This window comes from Cariama cristata, unplaced genomic scaffold (assembly GCF_000690535.1).
Source record: "Cariama cristata isolate BGI_N322 unplaced genomic scaffold, ASM69053v1 scaffold19770, whole genome shotgun sequence".
NCBI classification, from domain to species: Eukaryota; Metazoa; Chordata; class Aves; order Cariamiformes; family Cariamidae; genus Cariama; species Cariama cristata.
The window spans coordinates 2,092-15,734 of NW_009595565.1; the positions used below are offsets into that span (position 1 = coordinate 2,092).

At 42.4% G+C, this 13,643-nt stretch overlaps 1 protein-coding gene across 1 annotated transcript in view; it reads left to right on the forward strand.

Moving 5' to 3' along the window:
- The first annotated feature begins 1,947 nt into the window (after positions 1–1,947).
- The window catches only part of FARP2 (FERM, RhoGEF and pleckstrin domain protein 2), a 76,182-nt gene continuing 64,486 nt past the window's right edge, over positions 1,948–13,643 (forward strand). Inside the window, exon 1 of the mRNA XM_009702705.1 lies at positions 1,948–2,151. Within this exon, the coding sequence (XP_009701007.1) occupies positions 1,948–2,151 (204 nt within the window). The remainder of the gene's footprint in view (positions 2,152–13,643) is intronic.

Below are 13,643 nucleotides of genomic sequence, written 5' to 3' on the forward strand. Positions count from 1 at the left end.
GCCTCGTGAGGAGTATAACTGATTCTGGGCAACTACAGTTGCTCATAAGCTTCTGAATGGCAGTAGCAAAATCTTGCTATACAGTGAAGTTATAAGGGACACAGTATCAAGGGGATGTAGATGACACGGAGCTATGCTTTCTCTTCAAGTTAGCAGTAGAGGTGTAACCTGGACAACTGTCTCTGCTGATTTTTGCTGTTTTGGTGGTTTTCAAATTTGTGACTTAAGTTCTTCTCCTTGGCTATATGGCTACACCAACGGGGAAGTTCAGCGAAAGGATATGCACAAAATGGTCTGAGGAAGAAACTTTCTGCTAATTTGTCACCTGAAACCAGTAGGTCAGGTACTGGGCAGCATATGCACACTTTTGGGATTGAGATCATCCTTCTCATGCTTTCTCGTCACACGTGTCATCAGCTGGGAGGCCGGAGACATCTCTGCAGGGGTCTCTGCTCGGGCAGGGCTCTGCAGCACTCTCAAGGGCTCTGAGGGACCACTAAGCCAAACAAGCCTTGTGGCAGGTGTAATTAGGTAGGAAGCATCTGTCTCCTCCCCGGTGACAAGTTTATCTGTGCAGGGGTCTGCGCTTATAAAAAGAAAAAAAAACCCATGATGTTGAAATGCACTGGTCTGCAAGCCAGGAAGGTGTTTGACCAATCTCAGTGTGTGCAAGGATTAAAACCTAAACCCCCCCACTAATTTTTAGTGACGTGTAAGGCTGGCTCCATTTAAATCCACAGAGCGGGCTGCCTACCTACTCAAGGCATAGAGGGACAAAGGAGTGTTTTCATGATCTGCCTCTCTCCTTTTAGACAAAACACGTTTATTATGAAACAAGAATCCAACACTTCATTGAATTTTTTTGTAGTGTGGTGGCCATGCGAAGGCTGTCCCAGCGTCAGTATCCACATACTTTCGATTGTTTGGACATAGCGTGGTATTTGGGAAATGCACCCAAAAGCACCGAGGAGCCCGTCTGTTTCTGTGTGCGTTTCTGCCCAGCGCCTTGCACGTTGCCAAATACTTGGTGCCAGCGGTGAGCGTGGGGCAGTGGCTTTGTTGGGCACATTGCATCCTGAGTACACATGCCTCGTGTTCACGTAGACCCCACTGCCATCCCCGTGCAAATACTGCCACTGCTCCTGTAGCACGGGAGAGGCACACAGTTTTGTTTTTTCTTTTCCCCATGTCAAATTAAACATTTGCTTTGCAACAACTGCCACCAAACCATGAAAGTAAGGATCATGATGTAGGAGTTGGCCTACTTGAACTAGCAAAGATGTCTGTAATTGAGGTTTTTGCCGGCTGACTTAATCTAGTTTGGTGATAAGACGAAAAACTCTTATCTGCAGCAGAAATCTGCGTTACAAAGGCTCTGAGCTGCCAGCATTGGTTGGAGTAGTTACGGTTTTGCGTGAGTCATCATTTTGGGGGATGAAGGAAGTTAATTGTTCCTGTTATCTTCAGGAGAGGTCTGAGTAGCAAAGTCAATGGGACGGCTAGGTACAGCGAAAGACAGAGTCCTGCCTTACCCTTCGCTGCCTGTGGCTTTTCTTGTGCTGTCGGCAGTGCTCATGATGCTTGTGGTGACCTGGTTTAGGGAGCTAAATTGGCAGAAAAATTAACTGGAAATTAAAATGTCAGTGTGTAAGGAAGGCAGAGGGCACAGGTTTGAGTATCCTATTTTCTAACCATGTTTTGGAATAGTTTTGTGTTTGGTTTTTTTTCCCCACTTATTTTTCTTCCCAGCAGCTGGATTTTTGACCAGAGTTTCATCAATTTTATTATTGGTTTTGTTAGCGGGATGAAGAGCAGTAAAGAAGGATTTTGTATGTGATTGTGCTTCAGTGGGTAGTATTTTCATACAGGGTATCAGTGGGAAACTATCTTTCAGGCTATAATCCTCTGTTTTCTTCCAGGTTTCTTTAGCCTGCTCCCTGTTGGAAGATGGGAGAGATAGAAGGAACATACAGAGTCCTGCAGACTCCTGGCTCTCGTTTGGGTGTCCAGAAGACCACAGGAGTGAGTACCTTGGAGCCGGGACAGAACCTCTCTACTGCAATGGCATCATCGCCTGCCAAAACACACGAGCGGGACCTACCGATCAAAATAAAGATGTTGGACAACACGGTGGAAGTACTTGACATTGAGGTAAGAGAGGTTTAAACCTGATTTCAAGTGCACTTAGCCTCTGATAATGTAAAGCTCGCAGCATGTGCTACTGTAGAGAGCTGGGACGTTTTGAGGCAATATCTGAATACAGATTCTTGTAGGGAGTTTACCTACTTACAAGTAGTTACATGAGCAGCACATCTTGCTTTTTAAAATCTTTCAAGTATAACAGATGTTTTCTGTTTTTAACAGACTTTAAATACAAGCACGTACTGTAACAAGAAGCTTTAACTGTTATTTGCTTTGGGGGAACACCAACTGTCTTCTGCCAAACTGTTCTTGCTTCCTGAGCCACATGCAGCTTCACCAGTTTGGCAGCTGGGAGAGCAGAAGAGCTGCTATTTTTTTTTAGTTCCTACTTTTTATTAATTATTTTATCCTTGAAGAGGACTGTATCTTCTTCAAGTAAACTTGCTCCTATTTGAAAGTTTCTACTTGTTGCCACGCTTTGGGAGAGGGGCACCAGAAGGGTGGCAATGTTTCTGAAAATTTGTATTTAAAAGTATGCTTGCTCAGCAGTTGGGGAGATCTGCCTTAAGAAATTCAACTTGGAGTGGTTCTGTTTTTAAACAGTGAAACATTTTTGTTCTTCGAATTTTTGTTTCATTCTCGGCATTGACCTCAGACTTTAATTTTAGCTTACCTAATGATCTGTTGTTAGAAAAAAAGCTCTGTTCTAGTGAAGATCCTCAGCTACCAGATATTCTATGTTAGTATCAAATTGACTTTATAGTTAGGACTCGTAGCCTTAGTTTGTTGCATAGACTTAAACAGGTTTTTCCAAATCGAGTGAAAAAGAAGGCTGTGGAACTCTGAAGAAATAGTGGCTTTTGGGAATATCTTCTACAGATTGCTGTCCAGCTGTTCAACTCTCAAACATGAAATCTGAGATTTTTTTTTTTTTAGTTAAGTGTGTGTGCCTGTATCTTCCCACCTGAGGACACAGAGGGTACAGCAAACCCATCCATTCCTCATTTACTGCATAGAACACAAAAGCTTCTATTTTTTTTTTAAAAAAATTATGTTAGAATATTAAAAAAAAAAAAAATCTGCTGGCTTTGGTTCTTTTGAAGTGTGATTTGTTCCCCCCCCCAGTTGGTGTAGACATTGGTGCTTTTGTGCCTTGATTTATAAAAGAAGAAGAAGAAAAAAAACCAAACCCAACAAACAAGCAATCCCCTAACCCTGTAATTTTGAAAATCAATGCCAGTCAGCTGTTAAAATCAAGCAAGAATTTATAACTCCTAGTTCCTGCTTTATTACATGAAGTCAGTGCCTAGAAATCTCCTGTATGTTAGCATAGATGCTTTTCTTTTCTTCCTTGTCATGTTTGTACCCACTCTGTCTGCTCTTCTCATGCAAATCTTCACTTTCATCAGCAACCTTACCCTCTTCATCTTACTTTATAACTCGTACCTGGCTCTTTCAGACACAGTCAATGCCTGCTTTATTGTCTTTGGTCTGCTGCTGAAGGGAAATCCTTTGACTACGCTTGACTCTCGGACAACCTCAGAATCCTTTCTCACCTTCAGACTTGCTGATGCTCAGGTGGCCCTGCAGTCCCATCCTGGAGCTCTGCGCTCCCTGCTCTGCTCTTCTGTAACCTCTGAGCACCCTCCCTTGGTTCCCCCTGGTTCTTGGCCATGCTCAGTATGGTTCACTACTTCCACAATACCTTGTTTTTTGAAACTGTCTTGTCCTGGTTCGCCTGCTGGAACAGTCTTGACTGTATATCCTTCCAGTTATCTTCATTGCTCTCTGGCTTCCAGTGCAGGTCCAGTTTAGCTCCATCCTTAACCCCTTGGCTTATCCCACAGCACTTTGTTGTTCGTCTTTCCACTGAATCGAAATTCAGCTGTAGCTCAGTTCTCTACGATGTCTCAACTCTTTGACTGTCTCTTGGCTCTAAATAAAATCAGCCTTTGCCTGATGAAACTTGATTTTGATATTTATATGTCAACATCAAACTTCACATGTAAAAACCATAAATTCCTCCCTCGTGCTATTTTTTTTTTTTTGATCACTGTGAGTCATACTCCAGTCTCACCTATCTGATCAATAACGTAGTTTCTATTCACCTGCCATTCCTTCATTTCCTTTAGCAGGACGTCTCCTGCAGGCACGCTGTACAATCTCTAGGATGGTACTGTTTAACTAAACAGCTAAAACTCCTCCCATCCAGGACCACCTTATTTCACATCTTTGTTGTTGTGATCACCTTCTTGTTGGCTTTAGCCTCTCTGGTCTTGCTGCCCATGTACCCATTTCGCATGCTGCAGTAAGAGTCAACCTGCTCAGTTGTAGTTCCTAGCAGCTGCTACTGCCTGGCTGTTCTTTGCATCGCACCGCTGGCTCCCACTCTTTGTAGCTTCAAATGTAGGTTGCTTATCTCTGCTTTCAAGATCCTTCAGAGCCCTACCTGTAGTCTCCTGCAAGAAGGTGATTGGCTTCGTCCCCTAACTGGGCCATGATGCAGTACCTTTGTTGTTGTTTTTTTCCATCACAACGAGAGGTTTCCCATCATTAGAAACTATCTTAGTTTTTTCTTTTTACCTGGAAGGTGCTCTCTGGTTACAGCACCTGAATTTGGGCAACTAGCATGCTGAGGCCATAGTAAATATTGTACTATTCTTTACGAGGTCAGTCAGAACTGAACAACTTGGAAACTTTTGCCTGATGTTGTAAGCGGTGAGGAGACGGGGTCATCCTTTGTTCATCCTGGAGCATCGAGCACACAAAGGTCCGTAGTCAGCAACTGTAGCATTAGAGTCTTACTATCATGCTGCCTATGTCGCCTTTCATTTTTGTCTAAATGAGGTAGCAAATGATAGCAACAGGGGTGAGGTGTTAAATTGTAACCCCCTGCCTCCTGATTTGTTCGGTGGGCTGGTGGGATAGCAGTGACTGCTGACTGCTGTTTGTGATGGAAAATTGAAATTTTTCGCTTGACGATTGAGGGCAGGAATTAGGAAAAGTCAGCCACCTTTGCTAAATGGGTGGTGTGGGCTAGCACAGATTTATTTATATATTTTTTTCTTTTTTTTTTAAAAGGCAATGAGAGAAATTCATGATTAAGCAGCTGTCCTAGAGGGATTGAGGCTCTGATTGCAGTGCCACTTGCCTGTTCCTCTTTGCTTTTGCAGTTTTTTTCACTGGATGTGGAAACAAGAGGTGGTGTTGTCTTCATTAGCTGCTTCACGGGGTTTGTGTTTGTTGATTCAGGTCAGCAATAATTTTTCAGTGTAGTGGGACGCTGAGGCTTTTCTCATAGGTGCAGTTGGTACTGCCTTCTAATGGAGGTGTAGCTTATGGCAAAAGGCATATTTATTTTTTTCCCAATTCAAATAATGTTCCATTCTGTCTTTAAAAACTACAGCAAATAATTTTTTACTGAGAAAAGTGGTGTGTTGGTGGAAGAGACTGGGCACAGTGGTCAGCTTCTAGAGAGGGGCCTTCTCTGTGCAACATGGTAGGGAAATTGATGCAGGAGCCCTGTTGGGAAGCGGCCTAAAATGAGCCACATGAGCAATTTTAACTGTACAGGTTAAAAAAGTAGCCATGATAACGATTTAATCCATGCAACTTTTCCTTGTTATCCACTCCTTTCTCCAAGTTGCGTTTAAAACACTTGCTTATCTCCTGGCAGGTGCTGGTGGATACTCTCGTTTGGTAGCTCTTCCCTGTCACCCAGGTTTTTTAACTCGCCAGAGAGCAAGAAAAGAGACTGACAAAGTGGAATAGCGGATGGGATGAGGACAAAAGAGGAAAGGACTGTCTTTCCCTCATGTTATTGTTGTATCTAGAACAGTGTGTTAAAAGTTCAGTATGGCTACATTCCACTGCCTTTTGTCTAAAATCCACTGTCTCTGTCTGCTCTCACCATCAGTACTGTAAGGTTTTCTTTCTATGAATTTTGTTAATCGGTAAGAGGGAACTATTCTTTAAAGTATGCTGGGGCAGAGCTCTTCTCTGGGGAATCTGTTTTGAACGTTAGGGGATGGAGAAATGCTCAAATGTCTTCTCGAGTTTAAAAAAATGAAAATTGGGTATTTATGGTTTCTCCTTTCCAAAAGAATTTATGTTTTCGTCTTTCCTTTCTCCCGAAACAGAAGAGAGAATGAAACATAGCCATCCAAAGCTAGGCTGGAATATTAATTCTTTTCACGAGTTGTGTTTTTTCCCCTTTTTAGAGCTAGCTTGTTTAGTCAGTTTGAATCTTTCATGTGCCATATCACAGGGTTGTCCTCTTCCCTCCAAGCTAAGTCTGTCCAAATGGGTCGTTTTGCAGACTACTAGATGAATGATCGGAAAATTCAATTTAATTCAGACTGTGGGCATGCTTCCAAGTAATCAGGGTTTTACAATAGAAGTTCTGCCAGCTTTCCCGATTTTCTTAAGAGATTAAGCTTGGAGGCCTTTGATCACCATAAAAGTATAGCAGAGTCTTAAGTAGAAGAGCCTGGGCTGGGTTTAGTTTGCCAAAATGACCACTTGGTGAAATGATACCTGTCTGGCGCTGGTTATGGAAGATAATAAAATGTGCTGCAAGAAAGGACCAGTTAGGCTATAGGAATTTAGGTTATAGGAAGTTGTGATTTATACTTGCTGAAAGCTTTTTGCGTTGATTCGTAGTAGAGTTGGAAGTGGAGTGTATTACAGCAACAGACCTACGGGCTGTCGAAGGCATGGAGCACAGCATGTGTGCCTGGGTTAGAGGAAACAAGGGGTCTTTTTGCACGGCATAGTTGGAAGGAGAGTGGTACTGATGATAGGTGAGAGTCTGGTGCTGTCTTAAAATCCTGGGAAGTGAAATACCAGGTTTAGTGAACAAGAAAGGGGTCAGCCTTGCCACATCTTCCAGCTGCTTTCTCCAATGCAATTCTTTTTTGGGGGTCAGTAGGCAGGCTCAAAGGTCTGCCTCTCTGACCCAGTTCTCTGTTTGCAGTCGCTTCGAAGACATTTAGGGAAATTGCTGCCATAATGTGATGTTTAATATTTGGTCTGTATGTTGTTCCTTATGTAGGAAATACATGTGCTTACTTTTGTATGGGAATTATACTTTGTCCTATGAGGAAGTGCCCCAGAAAAAGAAGTTTATATTGTTTGCTTCAAGTTTACCAAGCTCTGTTTGGGGAGAACTTGGCACCCCTTCAATTGCGTGTACTTCCTCTTCTCCTTCTGAATGAACATAAAATAAAATTTGGGAGTGAGAGATACTTATGTGTTATATTATAGTTGAATTTTTCTCTATTTTCGCCTAGTGGAGAATGAATTCTGTAGAACTGTAATAGCCATCATAACATCGTAGCACAGTTCTTAGTGCTCAGCAAAACCAGGTGGGTCTGCCTCCCTGCTCTGTTCAATGGGAAAACTTAAACTAGAATTTTTTTCTTTCATGCTATTCTTTGTTGGGTTACTTTGAGCGGACAAGTCCATTTTTATTTTATTTTTTTTTGATAAATATAATGAAGTAACTTGCTTCTCAATAAAACATAAGCCTTGGTGTTATGCACACCAAGTAGTTAGTAGTATGAGTTAGCTTTATGTTGGTTTGAATTTGCCTTGGATCTCAACTAACTTGAGTTTCTTGTGCTGGGATTTTGGTTTTGTCCTGCAATCTCACCAGGCTCTGAAGTTAAGTATTGTTTAAGGCTTTCTCTGTGGGTCAGGTGAGTGCAAGCGTTCTGGTGCCTCGGAGCGTGAAACTGGGCCTTAGGAAAAGGCTTTTTCGTTTTTTTCAGGACTCTTCCTATTTTTTATATTTCTATCAGGCCTGTTGTTTCCTGGTGCCTGATTCGGTTTCTTGAAGGTGGTTATATCTTTTCTCATTTTCTTACCAAGTACATGAAAGACGAAACGTGTTCCACATCCCCGTGGCACTGTGCCATGTGTCCCTCTCCTTCTGACAGCGGTGGGCTGCCGGGAAGGGAAACGCTTGACTCCACTGCCGTTCATGAGAACAGACTAGTCAAATAAGATTACGCTTTCCGCCCCCCACTGTATTTTCTTATTGGATGTTGTCCTCTCACTGCTCATGTCTATTTTGGAGTTTACTGACATACCCTGTGAAACTTACATTTTGTAGCAATATAATAGTAAGTGGCTTATTCTATGCTAAGTTGAAAACAGCTACTTGATGATTACTCTGTCCCATAGTGATACTGCCTTTGCTGGCCACCTATATGACTCTTCCTTGGTTTATTTAAACTTACAAATTGCATTATTAAAAGTGCAAAAGTACTTTCCATCCATACAGTTAGAACCAAATAACTATGTTTAGTTGTTCTGGTTTCCGTGCAGTTTGCAGGCATCCATAATTGCAAACGGCACCTCTTCACACGCCAGTTGTTTCCAACCAGCTGTCAGAGCCCGTGGCCGTGACTCACTGTGGTCCAGGGCCCTGAAATCAGGAGCTGGGCTGGGACCACGGGAGGTTTTTGGGCTGACGGAGGAAGTGATCTGACCGCTTTGTATGTGCCTCATGACTTCCCGTGGTTTGAAGAGAGCATTTTCAGCTCGTGCACACTGAAAAATGCTGCTTATCAGTAACTTCTTATCGTAGTGTTAGTACCCCTAAGAACTTCGTTGGGGCTGAACCAGAAATTATGCAGCTTAAAATGCTGTTACTGAGGAGTTTTAAGTAAGAAATATGCATCTGTTAAAAATGGAGAATGTGCTGTGAGCACTGAAAAACATTTACTCTGAAATGATTTTTTTTGGAGAGGTTGTCCTTACTACAGGCCATGGCGAGCTCTGAGCACATCGGCAGTGTTACGGCATGGCACCTTCTCCGGTAGGACGGGGCAGCCTGCCGCCAGCTCTCTGGCACAGCCAGACTCTGCCACGAGCTGCCCTCCTGCCTCTCCCCTGCTCTCCTTTCGCCTGCTTAGACCTTCCTTTCATAAAGGCTTTTTCCCCCTCTGTGCTGTAAAAGTATTAACAGCTTAAATATGTGGGAAGTGGGAGGACAGGCTGCTTCTGAATCCTATTAAGCGCTATGCTGCAGGAATTGAGATGCTGTGTTAGTCAGCTCAGTGTTTTTCTTCCCTGGCTGGAGAGAAATAGTCAAAATTCCAGAAAGAATCATAGCCAGATGTTTGTCATTGCTCCAGTTTGACTCTCCTAAATATGGCAAATAAGCTGCTTTAGGACTTATTTTTGTCTGACCTCAGAAGAGAAAGTTAGTAATTCACTATTTAAAATTTGAAGTTATTATAGGGTTTAAAAAGAAAGTAATTGAAGCTTTGCAATTTGTGTACTGTTTGATTCTACTGTATGTTTTTTAGACCTGTTATTTTGTCTTTGGGGGCTTGACTTTTTTGATGCTATGTAGAAACGTGGTATTGGGTGGGGAAAAGTAAAACTGTAATCATTTTATTCATAAACCTTTGGAGGGGGTGTGTTTTGTTGTGGTGTGGGGTTGGTTTTTTTTTAAGGGAAGATGTGAACTTGCACTGTATTATAAAAACAATTTCCTACTTTACAGTTCTCTCGACATTAGGTGTCCCATTCTGTGAAAAGAAATTTGAGTTATACTGCAGCGAAGGAGAAACAAGCTGAATATTCCTGTACAAAAAGTATATTATATGCACGTATTGTAACTTAAACCACAGAAACCATTTAGTAAAATGGTGATCAAGTGTTACCACAGTCCTTGAAATATGAATGTAAAGGATTGAGTTCGTAACTGTTGGGGTGGCTGTGAGATGCTATAGTGAGTATGCTTCACCCCATGAAGTGCACAGATGAAAAACTTCCCTTGTCCAGGTTCAGAAGAGTGAACTGAGGAACAGTACAAGAGCCCCATTTACTTAGCTTAACACTGAGTTGGTGTAAAACATAACTCTTTTAAGTTCTGTTTATCATAAGCATACTGAGAACTTTCTGGCTGTAATTGTTCTGTCTGGGTGAGATCTGATAAAAGTAAACCAATGCATAACATAATGGTCTTGGCAGAAGTGCAATCATACAATTCTGGTACTTAATTACTTTCGAATGCTTTCTGAAGTAACAGGTATACAACTTTGTAAAGAAAAAGCTCTTCCCTGTTAGCTTCCTTGCTAATTCCAATAATATGTTGGCATCACTAAAGGAAGTACTGTTAGTTTCTTAAAGACTTCTGCAGAATGCAGGTGTTCATTTCTTTTTGTATAATGTAGTGACGAAGGATGGTGAAAATCAGCTGAAACTGGTCTTATGCCATTCTATCAAAATAACTGTAAGAAATGCTGTATTTCCCCCCCCCCCAAAAAAAAAAAAAAAAAAAGGTAGGTAGTTCCCTGAAGCCTCATCTGGGTGTGAGTGACATTCAAAGTTGGGTCCACAGATGGATATTTCTGTAGAGTATATAAAGCCTGAAAGGGGGGAAAAAAAACCCACACAGAACAAGAAACAATCCACAGTAAGCTCAAGACAGCTACAGAAATGCAGTGTGCAAAGAGACAGTTCAGAGAAATTTTAGGTTAATGCCTACTGAAAAAAGGGAGTTGGTGTTGAGCAAGGATGGTGTCTCTTGGTACACAGTGGTGTTCAGAGAAGCACAGCCTTGTGAATGTGCATTTAAATAAACAGGGTTGCAAAAGCATACCTGCGTGTCATCTGTTTGTCCGTGCAACAAAACCGATTTCTGGCAAGGGCAGCTTTGCCTACTTGTGTAAGACCAGCTAAATTGAATATTTAAAAAACTGTACTGTGGTGACGATACCTAGTGTAAAAGATGTACTTTTTCAAGACTGTGGATGTGGAGGGAGGAAGACCTCTCTATCTGACAGAGTAGTCATTCATTAATAAAAATAAGAATTTTAAAAGAAAAGGAGAAAAAAAAAAAAGAGTATTGAGCTGCCAAGTAGTCTGTATAGCGGGTTCAGAGACACTCCTGGAAGTCTTTAAACAACTTCTGCATGTGCTGCTGCCCTGACTTGAGCTGTGTGGCCAAAACCCACAGGTATGAAAAGTGAGGGGAAACAAAAATCAAGCCCTCTAAATTGGAGTATATTATTCTTTAGTAATCTCTTTTCACTTGTAGTGGAACTTGTGATGCCTTTTTGACACATTTGTAGCACTGTGCTTCGTTTTGCACACATGCTTCTGTATTTTGGAGCAATCTCATGACGGTGAAAGCAGGTTTGAAAACATCACTGAAGAAGTTGTTTCTTCCCAGCCTCACGGCAGAGGAACAGGAGGTGAAGTATTGTAACTATTGATGCCTCCTCACTGCTCAGGCCAGCCTTGAGAGGTGACATTTCCCCAAGCGATCAGAAACAAGGGGAGCTCAGTTGCAGGCCCACTTTCCCGGCGCCGAGGTGTGGGCTGATGTGTTTGACATCTCTGCTACCCGAGCTGCTGCTCTTCTCTGGCTGCCCCTGGCAGAAGGCTTGGGCACAGCACTTGGAGCCTGAGCACAAAATGGGAGTGGTAAAATACCAATGTCAGTTTAAAAAAAAAAAAAAAGGAAGGAAGACTTTGTAGAGACTCTGTGTTAGAGCTGTCCGACATGTCTTCGATTGAAATCATGAAGGACCAGCATTGCAGTGCCCCTCAGCCCACTTCTCAGGCAGCTAGCCTGAAGCCGGAGATGTAGGAAAGGCTCCTACTGGCGAGGGGAAAGTTAACAAAGCTTTGGCCTTATCTGAGCTGGGCTGTAGGTATTTATTAACCCATCACCATGGCATTGAACCTCTGCTCAAAGTACAGCGGGGGGTGATGTTAGGACAGCTGGTATAATTTTGGTTTTGCATGAAACAGAAGAGAGTTTTGGCCTTTCCTGTAAAAATGCCTAATTTGTGTAAAGACTCTTTCACAACTGTCCTACTTCCTTGATGTTTTTGAAGTATTTCCTTCGGGCAGGCTTCCTCAAAGCTGTGTGCTGACTTGGAGTACCGTAACGCCTTGCAGGGAAAGCCCGGATCAAATCTGGTTGATGCGGGCATGGATGGTGGTTTTAAGGCAAAAGCATAATTAATGGAGAAAGACTTGCAATTTTAGTAATCTTTTTTGATGAACAAAGGGAAGCAAAGTATTGTCTGTGTTTAAAATGACTTAAAACCATAAAGTTTTATTTATATACATATACACACAGATGAAATGATGCTGTGCAAGTTCCTAGAGTACCTACAGTCTAAAAGTGTGGAGTGGCCAGGTATGTTAGAGGGAGTGGGTATAGGAAGGTGCAGTGGTTTGCACAAGCATATGGGGTCTTGTAGGGTCTTTCAGGGGGGGAAAATTGAGATCATCAGTCTCCTAACTTCTGGTTTCTTAGCTTTATTATACTATTTTACAGTTTGAGTGAACGAAGTAGGTGCTTAGCCATTCTATTGTGAACCTTAATTTCTTGAAGTGGTTTTGAGAATGGCTCATAATGGCATACTGTCCATTTTGACAGCAGGCATTTTTATAACTAGGCACTTGTATCTGTCCTTGGTTGTTTCAGCCACCAAGTTGTTTAAAAGCTTGAAATAGTGCAGATATTAAATATAGCATGCTGACAAGGCTGAGCCCTTTCAAGTGTGGGCTTGATGTCTGAGGAGGGCTGTCGCTGCGGCATCGCTCTGGCCCTTTTGCAGATTATTTGAAATAGTACGTGTTGTAAAAAAAGCCCCAGTGTCACCGTTAGCGCAATTTTTGGCATTTCCACTGCCGTGATCTTTGCCGCTGTGTGGGATCAGCCACCCCAAAGCAGCTGCTTTCTGTGATACTGTTGCTGCTGTCGTCTGAATGTTTAATTATTAGCAAGCATCAACTCTGGTCGATGGTCAAGTGGTAGTGTCCTGCGAAACTCTTCCAGTGGTGTGGCCCAGGGTTTTAATGTGGGTGACTTACCCGTTCCCCAGGTAATCTCGAGCAGTGTATGAAGCAGAGGTATTGGGGGGTTCACGTTTGTGGTGTTCTCTCCAGGTAATGAAAGCGACTGAGAATTTCTGCTCGGCGCCCAGTATTTTTTATGTGGCTCTTCCCAGTGCTGTTTGTATATAGCACTTGGGGACCACGTGTCAGCTGAATGCTTAACTGTGATGCTGTTTTGTTTTCCTCTGAGCACAATGTGTTTTATTTTGTGTGCTCCAGGTATTTCAGCACGAGCACTTTTGGAACTTGGGACCATTTTTTGTCTCTACATGCTATCTACCTAAGTAACTATTTCCCAATCTCGTTCACGTAATTCCCTCCCTCTTGGGGATCTTTTCCCATGTCAACAAATTATTGTTTTCCTACTTTCAGGCATCCAGCTAGTCTAGCAAGTTTAGCCGCTCTGGAAAAACATGTTTGTTGGAGAAAGCTGGTTCCTTTGGCAAGTGAAGTGCTTTAACATTGCTTGAACCTTTAAATGATCACAGGTTTTAAAGCTAACCTTAATTAAATGAGCCAGAGGCTTACATTTCTAGAATAATTTGTCTGGCTGTGGATTCTGTTTTTTTAAAAAAAAGGGGGGGGAGGGCAAAAAGATCCCCCAAAGCAAAACCACAACAAAACCAACC